Source organism: Mesocricetus auratus, unplaced genomic scaffold (genome assembly GCF_017639785.1).
Source record: "Mesocricetus auratus isolate SY011 unplaced genomic scaffold, BCM_Maur_2.0 Super-Scaffold_100013, whole genome shotgun sequence".
Classification (NCBI taxonomy): domain Eukaryota; kingdom Metazoa; phylum Chordata; class Mammalia; order Rodentia; family Cricetidae; genus Mesocricetus; species Mesocricetus auratus.
The window spans coordinates 52,702,666-52,724,113 of NW_024429196.1; the positions used below are offsets into that span (position 1 = coordinate 52,702,666).

The 21,448-nt window shown below is 40.7% G+C and overlaps 1 protein-coding gene across 2 annotated transcripts in view; it reads right to left on the reverse strand.

Moving 5' to 3' along the window:
• Exoc2 (exocyst complex component 2) overlaps nucleotides 1-21,448 on the reverse strand; it is a 173,890-nt gene that overhangs the window by 21,096 nt on the left and 131,346 nt on the right. For both annotated transcript variants that reach the window (XM_040755775.1, XM_005066420.4), the window contains one exon: nucleotides 18,905-19,046. In XM_040755775.1, the coding sequence (XP_040611709.1) occupies nucleotides 18,905-19,046 (142 nt within the window). The remainder of the gene's footprint in view (nucleotides 1-18,904; nucleotides 19,047-21,448) is intronic.

A 21,448-nucleotide genomic window follows, 5' to 3' on the forward strand; every position in this document is an offset into this window, starting at 1 on the left:
AGTTACAGTCATTAAATCAAAGGAGAGATCTGGAAATTAAAAACTTTTCGTCATATAGAAACTGAAAGTAACTGTGAGTCATTCAAGTCATATTTCCATGGTAAGAAATCCAGGTAGAAATGTCTGTCTCTAGAGTCCTAATGCTTTTGCACATGCCACTCATCTGATCAGAGCATTAAAGCTACGGAGTGCTGGGTTCGACCCTGGTGAATCCAATGGCAGAAGAAGAGGTTGAGTGGAAAGGGCATGATGGTGGATCTGAGTGTGCGCCTCCAGATCCCGAGAGCTATTCCACCTGCTTGAGTCTGTACTTGTAGAGCTGTGCTAACAGAAATGCTTCCGAGGACAAGGCTCACAGCACAAGGGCAGCAAAATGTTTCTCAAGATAGCAGAGGGTCAGCTCCTTGTTGCATGCATAGGATTTTGTTTTTGACTCCTTATAATGCAATCTTCCTTCAAGTGTGTGAATTCAAATGGTTATTTCACTCCAACCATGGAGTAGTTTTTTGTACTCACAGGAAGCTTAGTGCTCCTATCTGTCAAATGTATCCTTCATGCCTTGTAATAGCTCAAGGCAGATTTTTAATGCTAAAGAAAGATGCAATGCCTTTACTATCACTGGTATCTTTGCCATTCCTATGAGGGACTTGTTGGTACCACCCCAACGTGATTAAGGCGTGGGACCTGCTACCAAAATCTATTGCATTGTTCAAATCAAAGACAGACAAAACTTAATACTCTCAACAAATGTATATTTACATCTAAGGTTATATATAATTTGTACATAATGAACTATGTAATTTAATCTTATTGTATACAATTTTATTTTTCACATTTTTTCCATTCATATACATACATATAGTTCCACATGCACTGGTAGGATAAGATAGGAAATAGGATTTCCAGCAGACTGCAGCAGCCCTGGCCTATCTGCAAAGGCACAACTTTCCCGACACATGTCTCTGTGAATACACACACACACACACACACACACACACACACACTGATCCATAGTGCATGGTCACTGTAAGTTTACACACACACACACACACAGAGGCTGATCTGGTGGTCACTGTTGTTCACACACATGCTGAACTGCAGTGCATGGTCACTGCACATGCCAATCTGTAGTATATAAGCAGCTACCTAGTGAGGAGCTGGGCAGCAGGGCTACAATTCCACCTGAAGGGCATCCCTGTGCAATAGTTTACTTTCAGGGCTGCTCCATGTGGACTTTCATACATACAAGCAGCACTGCCTCTAATGAAACCAAAACAGGAAACAGGAATTGCCAGACCTTTTAAAAAAATTACTGGTATACCCATTTCCCAGCATATAAAAACATAAGCCATACCACTAAGCTACAAGGAAGAGATATAAAACCCAAGAATGCAAACCATTTTTTCTTTAGTCCAATAGAAGAATATAGGATATTATATTTTTCATCTCCAACATATTTAAAGCTTGTGAAGACAGTGTCTGTAATTTTATAAAACCTATTATTAAAGCTCTTTAACACACAAACTTGCTATAAAAGTGATATGTATTCTACAGAAGATTCCTAAAAGTCCTTGTCACCATAATCACAGGTTGTCACAGCATTTGCAACCAGAAATGACAGCAATTTCAAAAAACAAGAATGGGTTTTCAAGTATATCGTATTTATGAATTTACTGTGGTTGTCACTCAAACATTCTGATTATTAGTATGTGATTATTGTCATAAAATTGAAGTCAATTGATCAAAAAAAGAAGGCACATCTTGAGTATCCTGCTCAATAGAGGTTTTATTAACTAGCTCTGATAGACTCAAACTGCTTCATTTTGTTCCAAATATTTATAACATAGTCACTTGCTGAGTTTTTTTTATTTGAAGTGTCTATTTTTTGACTGCTTATACAATGCAGAGTTTGGACATATTTAAAAAGTACTTTTTGCATCTACTTTTGTGTTTATGCATGTGTGGTCAGGAGAATGTGGAGCTCAAAGGGCAACTTGTGGGAGTGGTTCCTCCTTCTGCCATGGAGGCTTAAGGGACTGAACTCAGGTTGCTGGGCTAAGCCATCTTCCTGCCCTTCAGGCAAACTAATTAGTTTGTTGATAATGTTATTTTTGGAGAAGTCAAGAGAGGGAAATTCCAGGTTTGTCAAGCACAGGCAACTCTGTGGCTTAGAGAACATTTCAACTATGAAAGGAGCGGGGGTGGGGGGGGTAGGGGGGGTGTCCAAGACCTCTAACTTTCTCCTTTATTACGGACTCTTAGGAAAGGTTCAAGATCTTATTTTCAAAGGTACAGAAGTTGGCATGTGGAATTCAGAATAAATAGTAATCACAATGGCTAACTGCTGTGCTGCGCAGGTGACTTTTACTGATTAGTTGGAGAGAGCAGAACATTAGAAGTGATTACTTCATTAAATACTTACTAAGCACCTTTGTCTGTGGTACTGGAGGAGGCAGACAGCAAGGGCAAGTCTAACTGAGTAGGGACTGGTCCACGGAAGACACAGACAGAGAGGAGAATTCTAACCTGAGTAAGAACAGCTCCTTGGAGGACACAGCCAGTGAGGACACCTGTAATCTGAGCAGGCATGGTTCTCTTAAAAATTCCCATCAGCTGTTGCTCCATTCAAGCACAGGCCATTCACAGACATACAGATACACAGCTGGTGGTTTGTTCCAGGCTCCTGGGTGATTCAGATTCACACCTCAGAGCTCTCAGGAAGCAGACACCAGAGAAAAGCTTCAGTAGAGTCTAGTGCCAGACCCACAGAGTCCCAGATACAAGGAATGGACAGGAAGGGCAGAGAGGTACAGATGAGATAGGGAGGATGAAAAGACTCCTTGAGGGTGTTTAGAGGGGGAAGTGACAAGAACCAATACTCATCTCACATAAGCAACACAAAGAGCTGAAAAGCAATAAAATCTCCTTTCGGAATTAATCATCCTTACAGAGGACTTCGGGAGGGGGCTCCAGAGAAGAGGATAACAGCTACTACAAAGAAGGAAGTGGGGCTTTAACTGGGGAGGTGGGAGGAAGGCAACTGAGAGGGGGAGACATAAAAAATACAAACAGTGCTTGAAAAAGCAATAGGGAATCATGTCTTATTTGGAAATACATATAAAATGTGCATATGTATAAACACACAAATATAATTTTAAAAGATGAACTTATGCCACTTGGGTTGATAATGCTCCCTCCAGAAGCCACAGACTGACTATCTAACAAAAACCCAGTAATAGACATGGGAATCCTCCCTTACAGAGTTGTTGGTTTGGGGGATCCAAGAGACTCTCAAAATAATATAGGCTATTACTGTATTCCTTGGTTGCTTCCCAGAACCTGAAGGTAAAATCCTATTGGCAAGACACCCACACTTCAAACACAGGATTTGGAGGAATTGGAACTGACTTGGAATCCTGAAGACTGATTCTCATAAAACCAGAAGATGCCAAGAGAGAAAAGTAATCAATAGTTCTACCCATTGGTAAAGTCAACAGTTTACCCATTGGTAAAGTTCCTAGAACTAAAATGATAAGCACAAGATATCCCTAACCACACAATAGAGGTACTTTTGTCTTGAGTGTAACCAACAGCTGTCTATTTAGAGAGAATGCCAACTCAATAGGAGGGAAATTATGCCTGGTACTGTAAACCTAGCCAACTACCAGTAGCTGGAGGAAACACAGACCCTAGAAGAGAACGTGCCATTTTCCTAAACCAATACAATTTCTAACTGTTTTCTACATACTTATACCCACAGGTAAGGGTAGCTCTCACCACCTCATACATACATACATACATACATACATACATACATACATACATACACACATACATACACACACACACACACACACACACACTTTTGTATCAGATGGAGACTATCTAATGCAACTAGTCAAGATGCAAAGAGTGAGACTCAGCCACAACTGATATATCTGTAGTGCAACCCCTAAACCTAAGGTTCAGGCACACCATGGAAATGGGGTTGGAAAGATTGTGAGAGCCAGAGAATCATGATGTTTGCTGCTAGACAGTGATTGCAGACATGACAAGGAAGCTGTACCCATGAAATCTCCACAATGTGGCTACCTAAACACACCTTCATAATGGTAACACCAAATGACATGACAACATGGATGGGGAAAATCTTACAAGATCCCAGATGAAGAGCTACAGGAAACTAAGAGCTGCCAGGAGAGGAAGAATCAGCCAATCCCAAGCGGTCAGCTCTAACACATTTACATGTGAAAAATACTAAACCGAATATATATTAAACAACAGTTAAAGAAGAAGAGTTCATGAATTTGAGAGAGGGTAGTGGGGACACAGCAGAAGTTGGAGGAGTAGAGGGAGGGGTAGAAATGATGTGAATACAATACCTGTGTAGGAAATTCTCAAAAAAAATTACATAAAGCTAAACAAAAACTATCTTTTAGTTCTAGCCACACAAAAAAGCATCTGAATGGTGCTGTTTTTCATCAAACCAGAAACAAATCTGCAACAGTTAAATATAAAGGAAAGGATACTTAAAATATAGATTTTTTCCAGCTCTCAGAATTATTTTAATTGTTCAAAATTAGTAGCTAGGAGCTATAATCTATTTTACCCCACACCTCTGTAACACAATGGAAAACAAGAAATTTAAAAACAGCCCAAACCCAGAAAGGCAGGCTCAGAAATGCGGGTGGACATGAATGAAGAAGAGCTGCATCTTCATATCATGTCTCTTCATCCTGCTCATCTTCCATCTTTCATATCCAGTAAGTTATCTACTGCACGAGCGTGCAGACCTATTTAAAACCGCTGAAGGTGGTAGTTAGTGCATTCCTATAACCTCGGCATTAGAGGAACAGAAACAAGTAGATCCCTGAAGCTCACTGGCCAGTCAGTCTAACAAAAACAATGGATTTCGGGTTCTGTGAGAGACCCTGGGGCACAAAAAAAGGTTGAAAGCAATCTAGGAAAGATACCTGACAACCTCAGATTGTCACACTTGTGTGCACCTATGTGTGTGCGTGTGTGTGCATGCACACACACACACTAGCATGCACAGGTACATACATCTACACCAACAAGCACACTTTATTACAGCAAGTTGCAAAATGCCCACGTTACACAAACATCTAAAGGCCAACAGCAGCTTCACACCTGACTGCAGTCACTCCAATCTCAGTGTCAGCTGGGAAGAGACCCCCTGATCCCAGAAGGGCAGGGCTAGCAACAATAGTCTCCACTACACAATGGTTTTCCATTAAAAAAAATGCCTCTCCCCCAGCCCACCCCCACCCCTGACCAAGTATCTGAGCTGGGCACAAAATGACCTCCGGTTTCTTTTCAGACAACTCGTCTGTCTGTCCTGAGCTTCACTACTGTGACTGTGACTCTTAGAGAAGCAGGACTACACTATCAAGGCACCTTTGATGGTGACTTAAACCCTGTAAGTGGTCCAAATTTAACATTTGGAACCTATCTGGACTTTGGCTTTCTGTTGTGATGAGTGTTATAAATCAGCAGGGAAACACAGAAGTGACCCTTTTCCCAGTTCAACTTAATGTGGACTTGCTTGTCACAGAGGGCAATGCTCCCACCTATTCAACTCTCATGGCAACTCTGAAATGTCACCCAGCCTCACCTTCAACACATAGTGAAGAGGCTACTAGGAGCCTCAAGGGTTTTCTACACATCTGCTTTACTAGATCAGGGTTCTGATACTAAGCAAAGCTTTAGTTTTCAATAGGTATCAGTGATAACATGGCAACAACTCAAATTTTAACATGCACTCTACATCTGTGTTCTCAGACATGGAGCTTGTACCCCCGTGCAGACAGCTGGCCATCTGAGCAACGAGTCTGTTCACCACACAAAGGTTGCTCTCAGCCAACTGAGTCAGACAGCACCACAGGGCTGGCCCTCAAATGCCCTGTAAATACTTTGAGACAGAACTATTTAAGACAGTCAGACAGTTCAGGGCTAGCAGTAACCCAGTGTAACAGGCCACAAATGAGCACTAAACAGACACATGGAGAAAAGCATGCCCAGCCAGGGCTCTTGCAGAATCGCTTCTTTTTACCCTATTGTTTACTGCTGTGCAAAAGGCTGTAAAGTGTGAAATTAGTTTTGGAAAGAGCCTCTTAGATTTATAGCTAGACAAAACGGGGGGAAACCCCTAACACTTTCCATAGTACTGCAGAAGCTTAAGTTCCACAGGCTTAATACAGATACAAATTACTACAGAATATACACGTATACTTTTTCCAGTGCCTCACTACCTGGAAGGGCTTGCTGTAGAGAGCAGGGACATACCCTCTATCACCAGGCAGACAGAAATAGTAGTATTTTGGAAGTGCTCAGCGGGTATCCTTGGTACAGAAGAGGCACTGGGTACCAACACTGCTCAGTCAGCTACAGAACAGATTTCTGGATAGGATTTACTGAGAGAGACCACAAAAGCCTGGGCAAGATGAAGTAAGTGGAGACACTGTGTAGGGAGAAGAGAAATGAGAGGAAGAGTTCCTTATTTCATATCCCTCCTGCCTTCTGGTGGCTGGTCCTTCTGGGACAAGGATGTTGCACTGAATATGGTATGTAGTACTACACCAGAACACAAGATCACAGGGACAACAGCCCTTGAAGCCAGGGGTTGACCAGTAAACAAACATAACAACAACAACTACTACTACTATAATGAAATAAAACTTACCAGATTATTCATATTGAGTCCATAAAATTTTAAAGCTAAAACTATCTTGTTGATGACCACTGAAAAATGGTATGAAATGGGTGTGGAAATGGCTAAGCAAAGATGGACACACTGTCCTGTCCTTCCAGTATGAAGGGACCAAACAGCTGATAGGGTAACGTTTCTCGAAATTTTGCTTAGTTTTCTAGCTAAGAATCAATACTTTGCAACCCTTAATACGAAGTAGATTATCTAGTGAAATGGAGGGAAAGGCAGAGACATTCTTGTCTCCGGAGGCCTTAACTCAGGAGTTAAGGCACCAGACACTTCCTGACACCAGCAACTTCAACTGAGTCAGTAGTTCTTTTCCAGACCCTTTTCTCCCTGACTCTTAAAGACTGGGGTCTAGAGAGCAGCCAGAAAGGTAGATTTTTAAAGGAGTTTTTGCTACAGAGAGAAGGCTTAAAGAAGAAAGCTTAAAGCTCTGCAGCAGGAAACACAGTTCCAGAAAGCAAGCAAAACTCTGTAGGGCTCACTAGAGGATCTCCAGAAATGGGAGATTAGTTCCCACGCAGGAGGGGCCCTACTAGAGGAAAAATCTGCTGGGCAATCTTCTTGGGGTTTCTTATAGGACTTAGGGCAACCGGACAAAGACTGAGATAGTTTGTATTGAGACTGGTTAGTTTGTCTGGGCTTACTGTAAACCAAAGCAATTAGGGCACCCTTGTCCTGTGCATATTTCCATGGTCCAATCAGTTTCTGAGCTGCTCAACTCAGGCAGAAGCCAAGTCCTCCCATGTTTAGCTCCACTCTGTCTCTGACTTGCTGTCCTAGCAGCTGACCTTGACTGTCTGCTACTCAATAGGCTGGACTGGCACTGCAGCACTTGAACCTTGAAGGTATTGATGGCATTAGAGGATCTCGGGTGTGTTGGCCATTAATTAGACTGCTTCCTTTGTCCTCACATTTACAGCATCTGCTTGTAGGTCATCATGGGACTTTTTCCTCTTTTGCCAATGGGTAGTTAACTTTTATCCCAGTTACCAAGATGTAGCTTTAGTTTTTCTTCATTACCTCATGTTTAACTCCTTGTCCTTGGGGTGGTCTTCCGGGACTAAGTGGGAGATGAATGTTATAAGCCATTCTTACCTACAGTTTGCTCTACCAAAGCCTATCATTAGTTGCATTAGAAGCAGGAACATGTGAAGGGACACAACACCTAGCTTATGTTTAAGGGTGGGAGTGGGGGTAGGGGTGGGAGTGTTTTGTGGGAGCTAGCCAGCACTGCCCTCCTTGCTTACCTTCCTCAGCATTTCTGGCCCAGTTATTTTAACCTTCACATCCCTTTTAAATCTAATGTCTGTTGTCACTATAGTGGTGGGTTGGGGAATGCAGGTGTGGTAAAAACTTGCCTCCCATGTAGAAGGTGTAGGTACTAGGTTTGACATCCAAGAGAAGTGAGGGACAGAGACATTTTTATATTTGTGCTGTATCTTCTCAAGCATTAACATGAAATTTAAAGAACAAAAAACAAAAGAGAGCAGGCGAGGCAGCTCACTGAGTAATGACCTGTATTCAAGTCACAGAACCCAAGTACAAAGTTGGATGTGGTACCACTCATTTGTAGTCCTAGAACTGTTATAGTGAGATGGGAGATGGAGACAGGAGAAACTTCTGGAAGTTACTGAGCCAGATATTCTAGAGTATGCAGTGTGGCAGAAACAAGTGAGACCTTGCCTCATAAAACCAAGTTGGAAGAGGGGAGGCTGTTTCTGTACAGACTGCTGACTTCCACCACGTGTGTCAGGGCAATGCACTCTCCACTCATACACACACACTAAAAAAGAAAGAAAGAAATAGATCACAGTACAAATCAGCAGTGGTGATGATCGTTAGATACAGTTCATGGCAAACCAATAAGAGGATGATGGTTTAAATAACACTCGAATTCAAATTTCAACCCTAACACCACGAACAGTAAGAGTAACAACAACCCTAGATACTATGAAGCTTATGCTGTAAGTAAACTTACATGGAAACAAAATTTAACCTAATACCTTTTTATTAATTTATGGGAAACACAAAGGACAGATAATAGCATGGAGAAACAATCTTAAAACCCAGAACTTCTGAAAATCCAAACAACCAAGACCCTGATTTATTCAACAAAAACACTGGAAAAGGAGACCCTAGTGAGTAACAAAACTAATCAACCAACAACAAAAAGAAGGCCTCATCAACCAGAGCAGGTCAGAGACCCAAGGGAACCCTGCACACACCTTCTGTGTAATAAGCATCTAGACTACAAACAGCAGGACATTTGGTGAAATTAAGGAACTACTACTAATTTTCTTCCAAGTCTTAGGCATTATGATTGGTTATGTTTCATTTGGAAAAAAAATAGTCCTTACGTGATTTGCATATAGGTGGCACAATCTAATATCTGGGATCTACTTCAAAATAATAGATCCTGGAGGCAATAGGAATCCAGGAGCATAGATAGAACACACAGGGTGAGGGCCAGTAACTGCTGGTGTTGGCCAACAGGTCAGTCAAGATTTGTTATTCTGCTCTATTCTGATAACTGTCTGAAATTTTCTATGATAAAACTGAAAAGAATGAGTTAGATTTGCACAACAGGACATTAGTTTACCCTGACACCAAGCAGCATACTTTACAGCTATCAATTTAATACATAATAAATACTTCAGATAAAACATGCAAAGAAGAAATATGCAAGCCACAGTCCATCTTAAGGTTAATCAGTTTCACATTGGGGGTAAGAGAGGCCAAGATTAAGCTTTATTGAAAAATGTTTGGCAGATAAAGAAATTATAACCAAATGTCCAAAGCATTGTACAAACGGTTTTAAGGCATTGCCTGTAATATATTAAACCGATTGTAAGAAGGAGATAAAGTCTGAAAAACAAAGTGAGCTTACACAGTTAAGCTGTGATCCAGAAAGATGAACAGCTAGGCTTATCCTCTTTCAACAATGAAAAACTGCTTTTTTTTTTTTTGCTTATGAACAGATCAAATATAGGACTATAAAAATATCCTGACAAAACTTCTTAGGTGAGACCAAGAGACATCCTGGGAGTTATGAAGACTTTCCTTTCAGAGTTCGGGACAGAGAAGAAGGTCTGGGGCATTCTTCAGGGATGAGGTCCACTCAACTGACATCTGTTTTCATTTAAAGCAGCATTCTGTTTTTCTTTTTTAATTTATTTATTATGTATACAGTGTTCTGTCTGCATATATGCCGGCAGGCCAGAAGAGGGCACCAGATCTCATTACAGTTGGTTGTGAGCCACCATGTGGTTGCTGAGAATTGAACTCAGGACCTCTGGAAGAGGAGCCAGTGCTCTTAACCTCTGAACCATCTCTTCAACCCTGAAGCTGAGCTGCTCACAGTAGGAGTCCAGGAACCAAGAGGCATGGACTTAGCAGCAGAACACAGACACATTCCATATCCAGAGAAGAAACAGACTTTTGAGAAGTACCCAATCATAAAGAATCTGATCTGTAAGTCTCAAAGAATTATCAGAAGTGTTTTGGACAGGCAGGGATGCCATTAGGAGACCCTTAGTGCTAAGTGCACTGGAAATACTCTGATCTTCTGTTATTTTTGCAACTGCTATGATATTTAATCAACAAAGTTCCCTTCTTTGACATTCACTGAATAAGAATAGTTGATTCAATCTGTCATTCTGTTGAAAATATCTATTCATGTAAAAACTAAAGTAAAAACTGGCATTTTAATTAATTGCTGTTTATTTTCCTATTGTACCTCAATGGAGGAACTTTGTCAGGGTGCTTCTCATGAATCAACTCACTAATTGCTCAGTCTGCCAGAGAATGCATGCTGTGAGTCAGGTCCTACAGAGGGTGGACACAGCATTGGATAAAACAAGTTCAGGCAGGCAAAGAGCCAGGGGAACACCAGGAGAGAAGTACCGGGCCAGGTGCAAGCAGCTGAAGGTGTGCTTTGTGTCCCATCTAGAAGCTCAACTGGGGCTGGCAGGGTAGTGGGAGGATAGTAGAGGAAACACTGTGTACAAGGACCTCTGGGAAAGAATGCCATGCACTGGGACTGGCAATAACTGCTAGTTACAGGAGGAAGTTACATTAAAGTAATGAGGCTGGAGAGGGACACAGGGTCAGCTCATGACCAGCACTGAAGTTGTGCATGTCCCTGGGACTGGGGGGAGGGGGTTCTTTGGAAACCCAACCATCTCAGTCTATTACCAAGGCTCTCTCTCTATAAACTAACAGTAAAGCCCGACTGCTGATAACAACACTTCCATACTCCCCTGAACTTGGAGAAGTCAAGCTACTGACCAGTGTCCAATGGTATTGGAAGGTCCTCCACGTGCTTCTAGAGAAAAAAGGTAAACACCAACCCAATCTCAAACCCTTCCATTTACAATGGTGACTGCCTGTGTGATACGCTGACGCAACAGTGGCACAAACATGGGAGTAACCAACCAGTCTCTGACTTAAGGCCCATTCCACGAGATGGAAACCACACCCGACACTGCTCAGGTAGCCAAGAACGTGATACTGGATAGACCACAGGCACCATGAAAAACCCAATACTATAGTTCTGCTAAAGGAATAAAGCAATAAGAAGATTCCTAATGGTATTCTGCTATATTCATAGATCAGTGCCTTGGCCAGCCATGATCATCAGAAAATCCTCTTACAGTAAATGGGAACAAATACAGAGATCCACAACTGGACAATGTGCAGAGAATAAGAGGTTTTGGAACACTCAGTCCTAAATGGAATGTTGTAATCAAACCTCTCCCCTCAGGGCTCAGGGAGCTATGTGGAAGAGGAACTGGAAACACTGTCGGAGCCAGAGGGGATGGGTGATTCCAAGGAAACAGTGTCTTATAGACACAACAGGACTGATGCACACATGAACTCAGAGACTGTGGCAGCATGCACAGGACCTGTGCAGGTTCAAACCAGACTGTATCCCAGTGCTGAGAAGGGGAAGTGGACATGGGCTCCCACCCTTAGCCAAGAAGCTACCTCCAATTAACATTTGCTTGCAAAATAAACAGAAAGCAAGCAAGCAAACAAACAAAAAAATGGTTTTCTTCAATGGAGAATCACAGGGAGAGAGGCTGGGGCCTGTGAAAGGGTACAGTGAGTCTCCACAGGCTGGTGGCAGGGAGGCAAAGAGCGAGGGCAGAAAGGAGGGACATGCACAGGTGGAAACGGAGGGGAGACTGCTGGGTTCCATTACCTAGAAAACCAGAAGGTATTTAGGGAAAAGTATTTCAAAGTTTATTTAAGTTAACAAGTTGTCCTTACAACTGATCCTTTGGAAGAATTAGCAGAAATATTTCGCCTACATAAGAATTAATACTGAAACATTTAGCTGAAATATATGCTTCGTTAATGGGTAGCATAGTTTTATTTGATAACATCAATCATACTTTTTTTTGTATACTCAGAGCTGGTATTAGTCACACACTCATTATGTCTATAGACTACAATTACTTCAGCAATACAGGGTATCAATAATTACAAGTAATATTAACTTCCACCAACATCACTTAAAAAGGTAAATCCATTCCTTGCAAAGGACCTTGAAGACTAAGTTAGCCTCTTCCCCCCCTTCTTTCACTGGTGTGAGGATACAGGCTTTGTCCTCTCGGAAGGCTACTACTGTGTACTATTGAATTAACACCTTGATCTCAGGCTCCCAACCTTATTCTTCATAACCACCTGACTGGAGGCATTGTCTTATAGCAGCACAGAGGAATGAGAGCACAGAGGACAAGCCACACACAATTATTTTAATCATTACTTGTTAGGGAACAATATCAAGATTGTCTTTAGTGTTCAAATTTTTCAAACCCAAATGAACAATACAAAATTTCCTTATCTCTACTCCTCCAGCATCTTTTTTATTCTCTAGATAGTTTAAGTGAAGTCTGAGCTCCAAATAATTCATGTGACAAGATACAATAGATGATAACTGAACTGTGCAATGTCTCTCATACAGCTCAGTGAAAATATGTCAGAGAGATGCCAAATGTGGAGATCTGAAGGAACAGTTGAAGTTGCTCTGGGGAAAACAAACACAGACGCAGAAGAGCTATGTGCTTACTATGTCACATGAGTAGTGCACATCTGTTCTGTTTCAGACTTACAAGTCACTGCCTACTTTGCCACTCCAGGAGCAGGTAGCTAATAACTCTAACAGCTCAGTCATGGGTCAGGGCACTATGGGTTGTGCCTGACCCATCATGACCAGTAAGAATCATACTGTTCTGGACCACAAACATCACCTACTCAAGCTTTTCACTGAGGTGTGATTCCAGAGTAACACTAGACATTTCATGTCATAACATCTATGAATCTCTACCCATTGGGAATCCATAACACAACTAATATAAAGCACTTGAATTAAAAATCAACTATGGCCAGGCGGTGGTGGCACATGCCTTTAATCCCGGCACTCGGAAGGCAGAGGCAAGCGGATCTCTGTGAGTTCAAAGCCGGGCTAGACTGACAGCCTCCAAAACAATACAGAAAAACCCTGTCTCGTAAAACCAAAAAAAAAAAAAAATCAACTATGTACTTTACCTGGATAAAAGTGATTAAGTTTAAATTCATTTATTAAATACTTTAAAATTTTAAGTTTATATGTATGACAGATTTAAAAAAATAGCTGAAAACAGTAGGTAAGAGAAAATTTAAAGTAAGTTTTCCTTCACCAATATGTTTCTAAAACCAAAACTTGCATGTATATTTGACAATGAGAGATCAACAATATTTTCAATTTTGCTGAAATTCACAAAGTGTAGATATTCAAGAAGCTCCTAACAATCATGGGTAATAGACCACCTAAAATCTTAAGAATAGTCAGTTATGTGACACAAAACTAGCCAAACAGAATCTCTATGTTGAAAAGTCTGAGATTACTAATTATTAGAAACACAAGTGTTATGATTAAATATTCACACCCTAATCCTTATCAACAAGCGTCATGGTTGGGAAAGTCTGAAGATAATAGATAAATCAGACTTGGGTTACCTGAGCTAAAAACACAGTAGAGGATGTGGAGCTGTGAAGTCCTGCTAATCTAAATGAGCTCAACGGAAACTTCATCTGGCGCTGCCATTCACACGCCTCTTTGGGTTAACTACACTGAAGTGCTGTCACAGGGTCCATACTGCATGGACACGGCCAGCAGACACTGCACTTCAAGTACTGAGACCTCACAGTGCTCTCTGGAGAGAGTAGGACTTCCAGGGTGTCTGTGCCAGTTCCAAAGATGTCCTTAGAGAGGGAAGTGATACAAAAACCTGGTTTTCCCCCAACAGGAAAGCCTCACTGCCACTGCCAGCATTCACCATTACAAAGCTTTGCTGTGTGCCCTAAGTAACAGTTAAGTAGTCAGAGAGCTGAGGAAAAGGAAGCCCTCCTCTGATGCGGTACAAGATGCTACTGTTCCTCAGGGCCAATGCAGCTTTCTGGGAAGGCACTCACGAACCCCTGACAACAGAGATTAAAACTCGGTTGCCAATTCTAATGTGGTGAGGCTTATTAAAGCAGTTGTACCGTGAGCCACAACAACAAAAAGACTGCACACAAGTAGATCCATAGCAATAGGATAGAACAGAAGGCCAAGATATAAATCTGCAAAACTGAAACAGTCTGACCATCGACACCGGTCTAAAAAAAATATGTACTGGATAAAAAGGCAAACTTTTCACCAAATGTAATTGGAGGATACATTAAGAAGAATAAAACTAGATTCTTATTTTTCATTCTGTACAGGAATCAATTCACAATAGATCAAAAGAAAAAGTAACCTCCACATGAAACTTGTAAGCTTAGGAAATAAGAGCAAGAACTGCCACCAGGGGCTCTACCAGATCTGACAATTTTTGGAGGGCAAAGGAAAACAATCCGGACAGCACAGAGACAGCCTACAGAATGGGGACGCAGGGATGGGGAGACCCAGCTCTTCATATGATACAGGCTATTAAGAATGCTCCCCCACCCCCGCCAAACAGCCCTCAATTATCCAATCAACAAATAGGCAATGGATAAAAATTCTCAAAAGAAACACAAATAGTCAGCAACTATATGAAAACATATTCAAACCAGGTGGTGGTGTAGCATGCCTTTAATCCCAGCACTCAGGAGGTAGAGACAGGTGGATCTGTGGATCTTTGTGAGTTCGTGGCTAGCCTGGTCTACAAAGTAAGTTCCAGGACAGTCAAAACTACACAGAGAACTCCTGTCTAAAAGAAAAGAAAGAAAGAAAGAAAGAAAGAAAGAAAGAAAGAAAGAAAGAAAGAAAGAAAGAAAGAAAGAAAGAAAGAAAGAAAGAAAGAAAGAAAGAAAATATATTCAAGATGCTATTAGGGAAATGCAAATAAACACTATAATAAGATTTCATTTCACCTCAGCCACAATGATTATCAAGAAAATGATGTCAACAGATATTAGAAAGGATTGGAAAGGGAGTTAAATTAGCTCAGGAAGAAACAAATAAAGATGGAGAGTACCGAAACACTAAAGTATTGCTAGGTGATTCAGTTATTCTACTCCTGGGTATACAACTGAAGATCTAACTCTGCTCTACACACATACCTGCATAGCCATTTACTGTGGCCCTATTTGTACAACTCAAGTTATAGGATCAGCTTGGGTGACTGAAACAGAGATAAAGAAAGTTTTTGTTGAACTGCGTTTTTTTTTAAATAAAAAAATCAGGTGTTCATAGGTGTGTGGATTTATGTCTAGGTATTCAATTCAATTCCACTGATCAATGCATCTGTTTTTACGGCATACCACGCACTTTTTATCACTACAGCTCCTTAGTAGAGCTTGAAATCAGAGATAGTGATGCCTCTAGCAGTTCGTTCATTGTTCAGGATTGTTTTAGCACTCCTGTTTTTTGTTCGTTTCTTTTTTCCATTTGAATTGTCTTTTCAAGGTCTGCAAAGAATTGTATTGGAATTTTGATATAGATTACACTGAATCTGGAAGTTGTTTTTGGTAAGATGGCTATTTTTACTATGCTAATCCTACAGATCCATGAGCGGGGTTGAGGGGGATCTTAGTGTCTTCTGATACTTTCTTCAATTTGTTTCCTCAAATGCTTTAAGTTTTTATCAACAAGTCTTTCACTTGCTTGGTTACAGTTACCCCATACATTTATATTATTTGAGGCCACTGTGAAAGGCATTGTTTCCCTGGTTCCTTTCTCAGTCCATTTGTCATTTGGATATAGAAGGGATATTGATTTTTTTAAATTAATCTTGTATTCAGCTACTTCACTAAAAGATGTTTATCATCCACAATGATACTTTAACTTCTTCTTTTCCAATTTGTATCCCTTTGATCTCCTTCAGTTGTCTTGTTGCTCTAGCTAAGACTTCAGTACTATATTGAAAGATACGGAAAGTGTGGGCTATGATTTTAGAAGAACTACTTTGACTTTCTCTCCATTTAAGTTTATGTCAGCTATAAGTTTGCTGGTGATTGCTTTTATTATACTTAGATCTGTCCCTTGCATCCCTAATCACTCCAGGACTTTTATCATGAAGGGGTGTCGGATTTTGTTAAAGATTTTTTCATATCTAATGAGATAATGATTTTTTCCCTTTCAGTTTGTTTATGGTGGAATACATTTATTTATTTTCGTATGTTGAATCATTTTGGCATTTCTGGGATGAAGTCTACTTGATCATGGTGGATGATCTTTTTGATGTTCCTGGATTCAACTTACAAATATGTTACTGAATATTTTTACATCTGAGTTCATAAGGGAAATTGGTCTGTAATTCTCTTTTTTTGCTGAGTCTTTATGTATTTTGGATATCAGGGTAACTGTGGCCTCATAAAATGAATTTGACAATGTTCCTTCTGTTTTTATTTTGGGGAATAATTTGAGGAGTATTGGAATTTTACTAGTGTGAAAGTCTGGCAGAATTCTGAGCTAAAACCAATGGGCCCTGGGCTTATTTTGGTTGGGAGACTTTCAAAGACTGCTTCTATTTCCTAGAGAGTTATAGGTCTATTTAAATTGTTGATCTGATTTTTATTTAACCTTGGTTAGTAAGTAGTACCTATTAGGAACATTATCCATTTCTTTTAGATTTTCCTATTTGGTAGAGTACAGGTTTTTAAACTATGCCTTTATGAGTCTCTGTGCCTGTTGCTTTTCCCCCCTTTTCATTTCTGATTTTACTACTCTGAATATTCTCTCTCCATCTTTTAGTTAGCTTGGATAAGGTTTTGTCTATCTTGATTTTTCTCAAAAAACCAACTCTTTGTTTTACTGACTCTTTTGTATTGTTCTGTTTGTTTCTATTGCCATCTATACCTCTTGAGTGTGTTTGCTTCTTTTTGTTCTAGAGCTTTCAGGTATGCTGTTAAGTTGCTAGCATGAGATCCCAGAGACTGAAGCAACAAGCATGGGGCCTCCATGAGTCTGTCCCAGTTTCTCTTCGTGTATGTTGTGGTGTTAGCTTGTGATTTGGTGGAACTCCTAACGGTGGAAGTGGGTGTGTCTTTGACTCTTTTGCCTGCTTCTGCAACTCTTTTCCTCTTGTTGGGCTGCCTTTTCCAACTTCAGCTTGATGACTTTTGCCTTGTCTTACTGTATTTTGTTTTGTCATATGTGGTTGTTGTCTACTGGTGGCCTGCTCTTTTCTCAAGGGAGACAGAGAGGGACTGGATCAAGGAGAGACGGGAGCTGGGAGGAGTGCAGGGAGTGGAAACTGTGGTCAGGATGTATTGTATGACAGCAGAATCTATTTTCAATTTAAAAAAAGAAAAGAAAGTAGAGTTTTACTTGTTCATAAAGAAGAATGAAATTATGTCACCTGCAGACAAACAGATGGAACTGGGGTTATCACAAAACAAACCACTGTAAGAAAGACAGACAATGCACATTTTCTTTCACAAGTACAGTGTAGATTTTATTAACACAAGTGATGTGAAAACAGAAGGGCAGGGTGACTTGGAGTGAGGAGCAGAATCAGCAAGAGGGATGAGATGAGAGAGTAATTGGGGGGCAGGAGTAGGTACAAGTTCAGGATACACATGTATGAAAACACCACGTCCAGAATACACATATATGAGAGCACCTCAGAGAATCCTGGTATTTTGTACAGTGATTGCAATATAATAAAAAAGGGAAGGTGACTGCTATTTAAAAAATTAAATAATCATGTCCATATAAAAAGGTATTTAATGGTTCTGGCTTGGGCATTACTACATGTAAATAGTGCACAATAAAAACGAGAGGTGTTTCAACAGTAAATAAGCTTATCGCCATCTAGCAAGAACAAAGTATAATAAAGCGGACAGTCACAGTGAGGATGAAGATCAGGACAAACTCCTTAGTCAACAACCACTTGTAGACATGCATATATGTGCCCAGGAGGAACTGGGGGTTAATATCAATATCAGCATGACCACCCCCACAGAACAGGAGTTAGTAGTTTAGAAAAAGAAACAACTATTATGTCAATCACCAAGTTTATGGAAGATTCAGATCTCAACACGCATGCACACACACACACACACACACACACACAGAGAGAGAGAGAGAGAGAGAGAGAGACAGAGAGAGATTTAAAATATTTATTTGATTCAAAAGACGATAGCTATTTTTAAAAGATCTAAAGTGACAGAAGTTGCTTTCAGCTATCCCACGAACTTAACACTGGTACTCCACCACCAGCCATTCTATGTACTGAGTTTTTTCTTCATGAATTACTGTAATTATCTTATTTCTGCACATTTTCTTCTATCCTTTATACTTTCAACATCAACAATTAGATATTGCACAAAACTAAATTTCTTTAATTCTTTTTTTTTTTTACCAACATAAGATCACAGAATAAAACTGTCAGTCACTCTAATATCTGTGTGGAAAGGGAGAATTGTAGGAAGACGTTCTGCATCTCTAAGCACCCATGATCATAAGGTATAATTAATGATTCTCGGGAGGTAAAGAATAAGTTACTGAGTATTCATAACTGAAAGGACACTGAATTCACTATCAAACATGCTTTAAACCAATAAGTAAAAATAACAAACGTCCTATCTTTGGCAAGAACAAGAAAGAATGAATATAAAGAAAAACAGTTAAATACGTCTTGGTTGACAGAAGCCTGTCTACATCTACTACCCTAGACATAGCATTTGGAGAAGCCGGGAATGTTCTAGACTTACCTGCTGGAGGCAGGCAGTCTTTCCAATCAAAATAGCCTGCATATATCCCAGGTTCCAAGGAGCCAACAATAGGGTCTGCTTTTAGTTCAATGTAACTTTCAAAGAGTCGTTGGTCTAGTTCTTTCAGTGATGCCATGCTAACCTACAACACAAGTGGAGGAAAGTAAAATAATGCAAGTAAATATCCGATTATTTTAAAAAGAACTTTTCCACAGTAATAAGGAGAACTATTAGCATGGCTATTTTACACAGTAAGAAATAGTTCCCATCTATGGAATATAGGTTATGTTTCAGAATACTTTAAACTTTCATTCTGTAAGCAGAGCAAAAAAGCAGTATAAATACCAGTCAGTAGCCTACAATACAAAGGGCACCCACTGCAGTGTCCCACATCAGTGATGCCATTCGAAGGCATCCTGTTCTAATAGCTTGCTTGTGGCTACCCTGGTTTCCTCCAATCACATGTCTGCATGACTGAGATGTGCCTATGCCTGAGAAGTCTGAATTTATCCTATAGTTCCTCCATGGAGACACAAGGTACAGGTTTTGCTCCCTCATGGTTCAAACAATACACCAAAGATGCTACCAGAGAGTCTTGGTTTGAGTATTACAGAGGCCCAGATCTAGCAAGCACAGTTCAGCATACGCCAACTGTAGCCCCTGCTGGCAGGAAAGGCAAAACAAACAGGTAGGCATCAGCTTTACAGGAGTGGGCTTGGTTTCAATAGCACTCAAATGACTAAGATGCCACTGACAGCAAAAGTGTGCTGGCCCAGGGTACTCTGCAGTGGAGCATGACCAATCTTCTTTCACACCATTTACCCGAGGGGCCCACAGGCTTCTTGAACACCAGATTTCAACCTCAACAAACTGATAAGAAAGTGGAATGTGCAACTAAGGAGTGCACCTAATGGAACCCACCAGGCGGTGATGAGAACAAGAGCAGGAACAGAACACAAAGAAGTCCTTTAGAAGGGGTTAGATCACAGAACATGATTTTAAGGAGACAGGACATATAATTTCCAAAGAGACTGAAGTGAAAGGTGAGCTGTCCTTCAAAGCACTACCTGTCCAGAAATCTAAAGCTGAAGTTAGAAACAGGGAAGATGGTTCCAGAAGGCTGTGTAACACAAACCCACAGAAATTCAAGGGGAGAGAAATGAACAACAAGAGATGACCCAACAATTCAACAAGCAAAAGAAATTCCTAACTGGATTTTGAGCCACAATTCGGACTATAGCAGTTCGCTAAGTTCCAAGCTGGACTGATGACATTGTACATATCTAAGCACATGCTATATGAGTTTCCAGTTTCTAAGTGACTATGGGGGTTGGTGGTGAGAATCCTTCATGTTTTAGAAGACAGTAGCAACACCTACACAGAATAAAGGATAAGTGTGAGTTCTGAAATGCCATCCTGAAACCTGAGATCATTGCAAGTATTTACAGGAGTAAAACAACCCAACCTCAGAATCATGTTAATCCCTAACTAAGTCCAGAAAACATACATTTGGTTATGAAAGGACTCAAAGAATGTATCATATACATTTGCGAGAAAGGGCACTAACATGAAGACAAAAAATCAGACAGGGAAAGATAAACCATAAAGGAAAACAGTGGTAGAAAATGAAGTTCAAGTCCCTTTCCAAAGTCCTTAATGCCTAATATCTACAAACATAAACTTAACAGATTAGAACCATCCTAGAAATGTGAAATAAGAGTTCTAAAAGGGGGTTTTAAGGAGTTAAGGCTGGGCTGGTTTAACCCACAAAAACAGTTGACCTGAACAAGGGGGAGCTCTTGGACCCCAGACTGATGGCTGTGTGGAAAGCATGGGACTGACCCAGAACCCCTGATGTGGGTGTCAGTGAGGAGGCCTAGGTAATCTATGGGGCCTTGGGTAGTATTATCCCTGGCGTACAAATAGACTTTGAGTGCCTATCTCAGCCTGGACTCTTGAAGGAGGGCCTAGACCCTACCCTGGATGACATGACAGACTCTGGAGATCCACCATGGAGGGCCTCACTATACCTGGGGATTGGAGTGGAGATTGTGTGGGGTGACTGGGGGGCCTAGTGGGGAGGGATGGGGAGGAGGGGAGGGAGAGAGCTGGGATTGACATTTGAAACAAACTTGTTTCTAACTTAAATAAAAAAGGAGGAAAATAAAAGGTGTTTTGTTTTATCTGTTTTGCCTGCATGCATGTATGTGCACTACTTGTATGGAGGTACCTGTGGAGGCCAGAAGAGGACATCAGATCTCCTGGAACTAGAGCTTCAGATGGTTGTGAGCTGCCATGTGGGTGCTGGAACCAGACCAGCATCCTCTGTAGAAATAGCAAGTGACCTTAACTTCAGAGTTATCTCTCCAGCTCCAAAGATTCTTTAAAGTATTCTTCAAAGAGGGTAGAGTACAGTTCAATGGTAGAGCATGTGATTAACATTTAAGAGGACTTGGAGGATTCTTAGTAGTGCCCCCCAAGCCCTCAACAAGAAATTCTTAAACAAAAAGAGGCTGACAACAAAAATGAAACATATCTAAACCC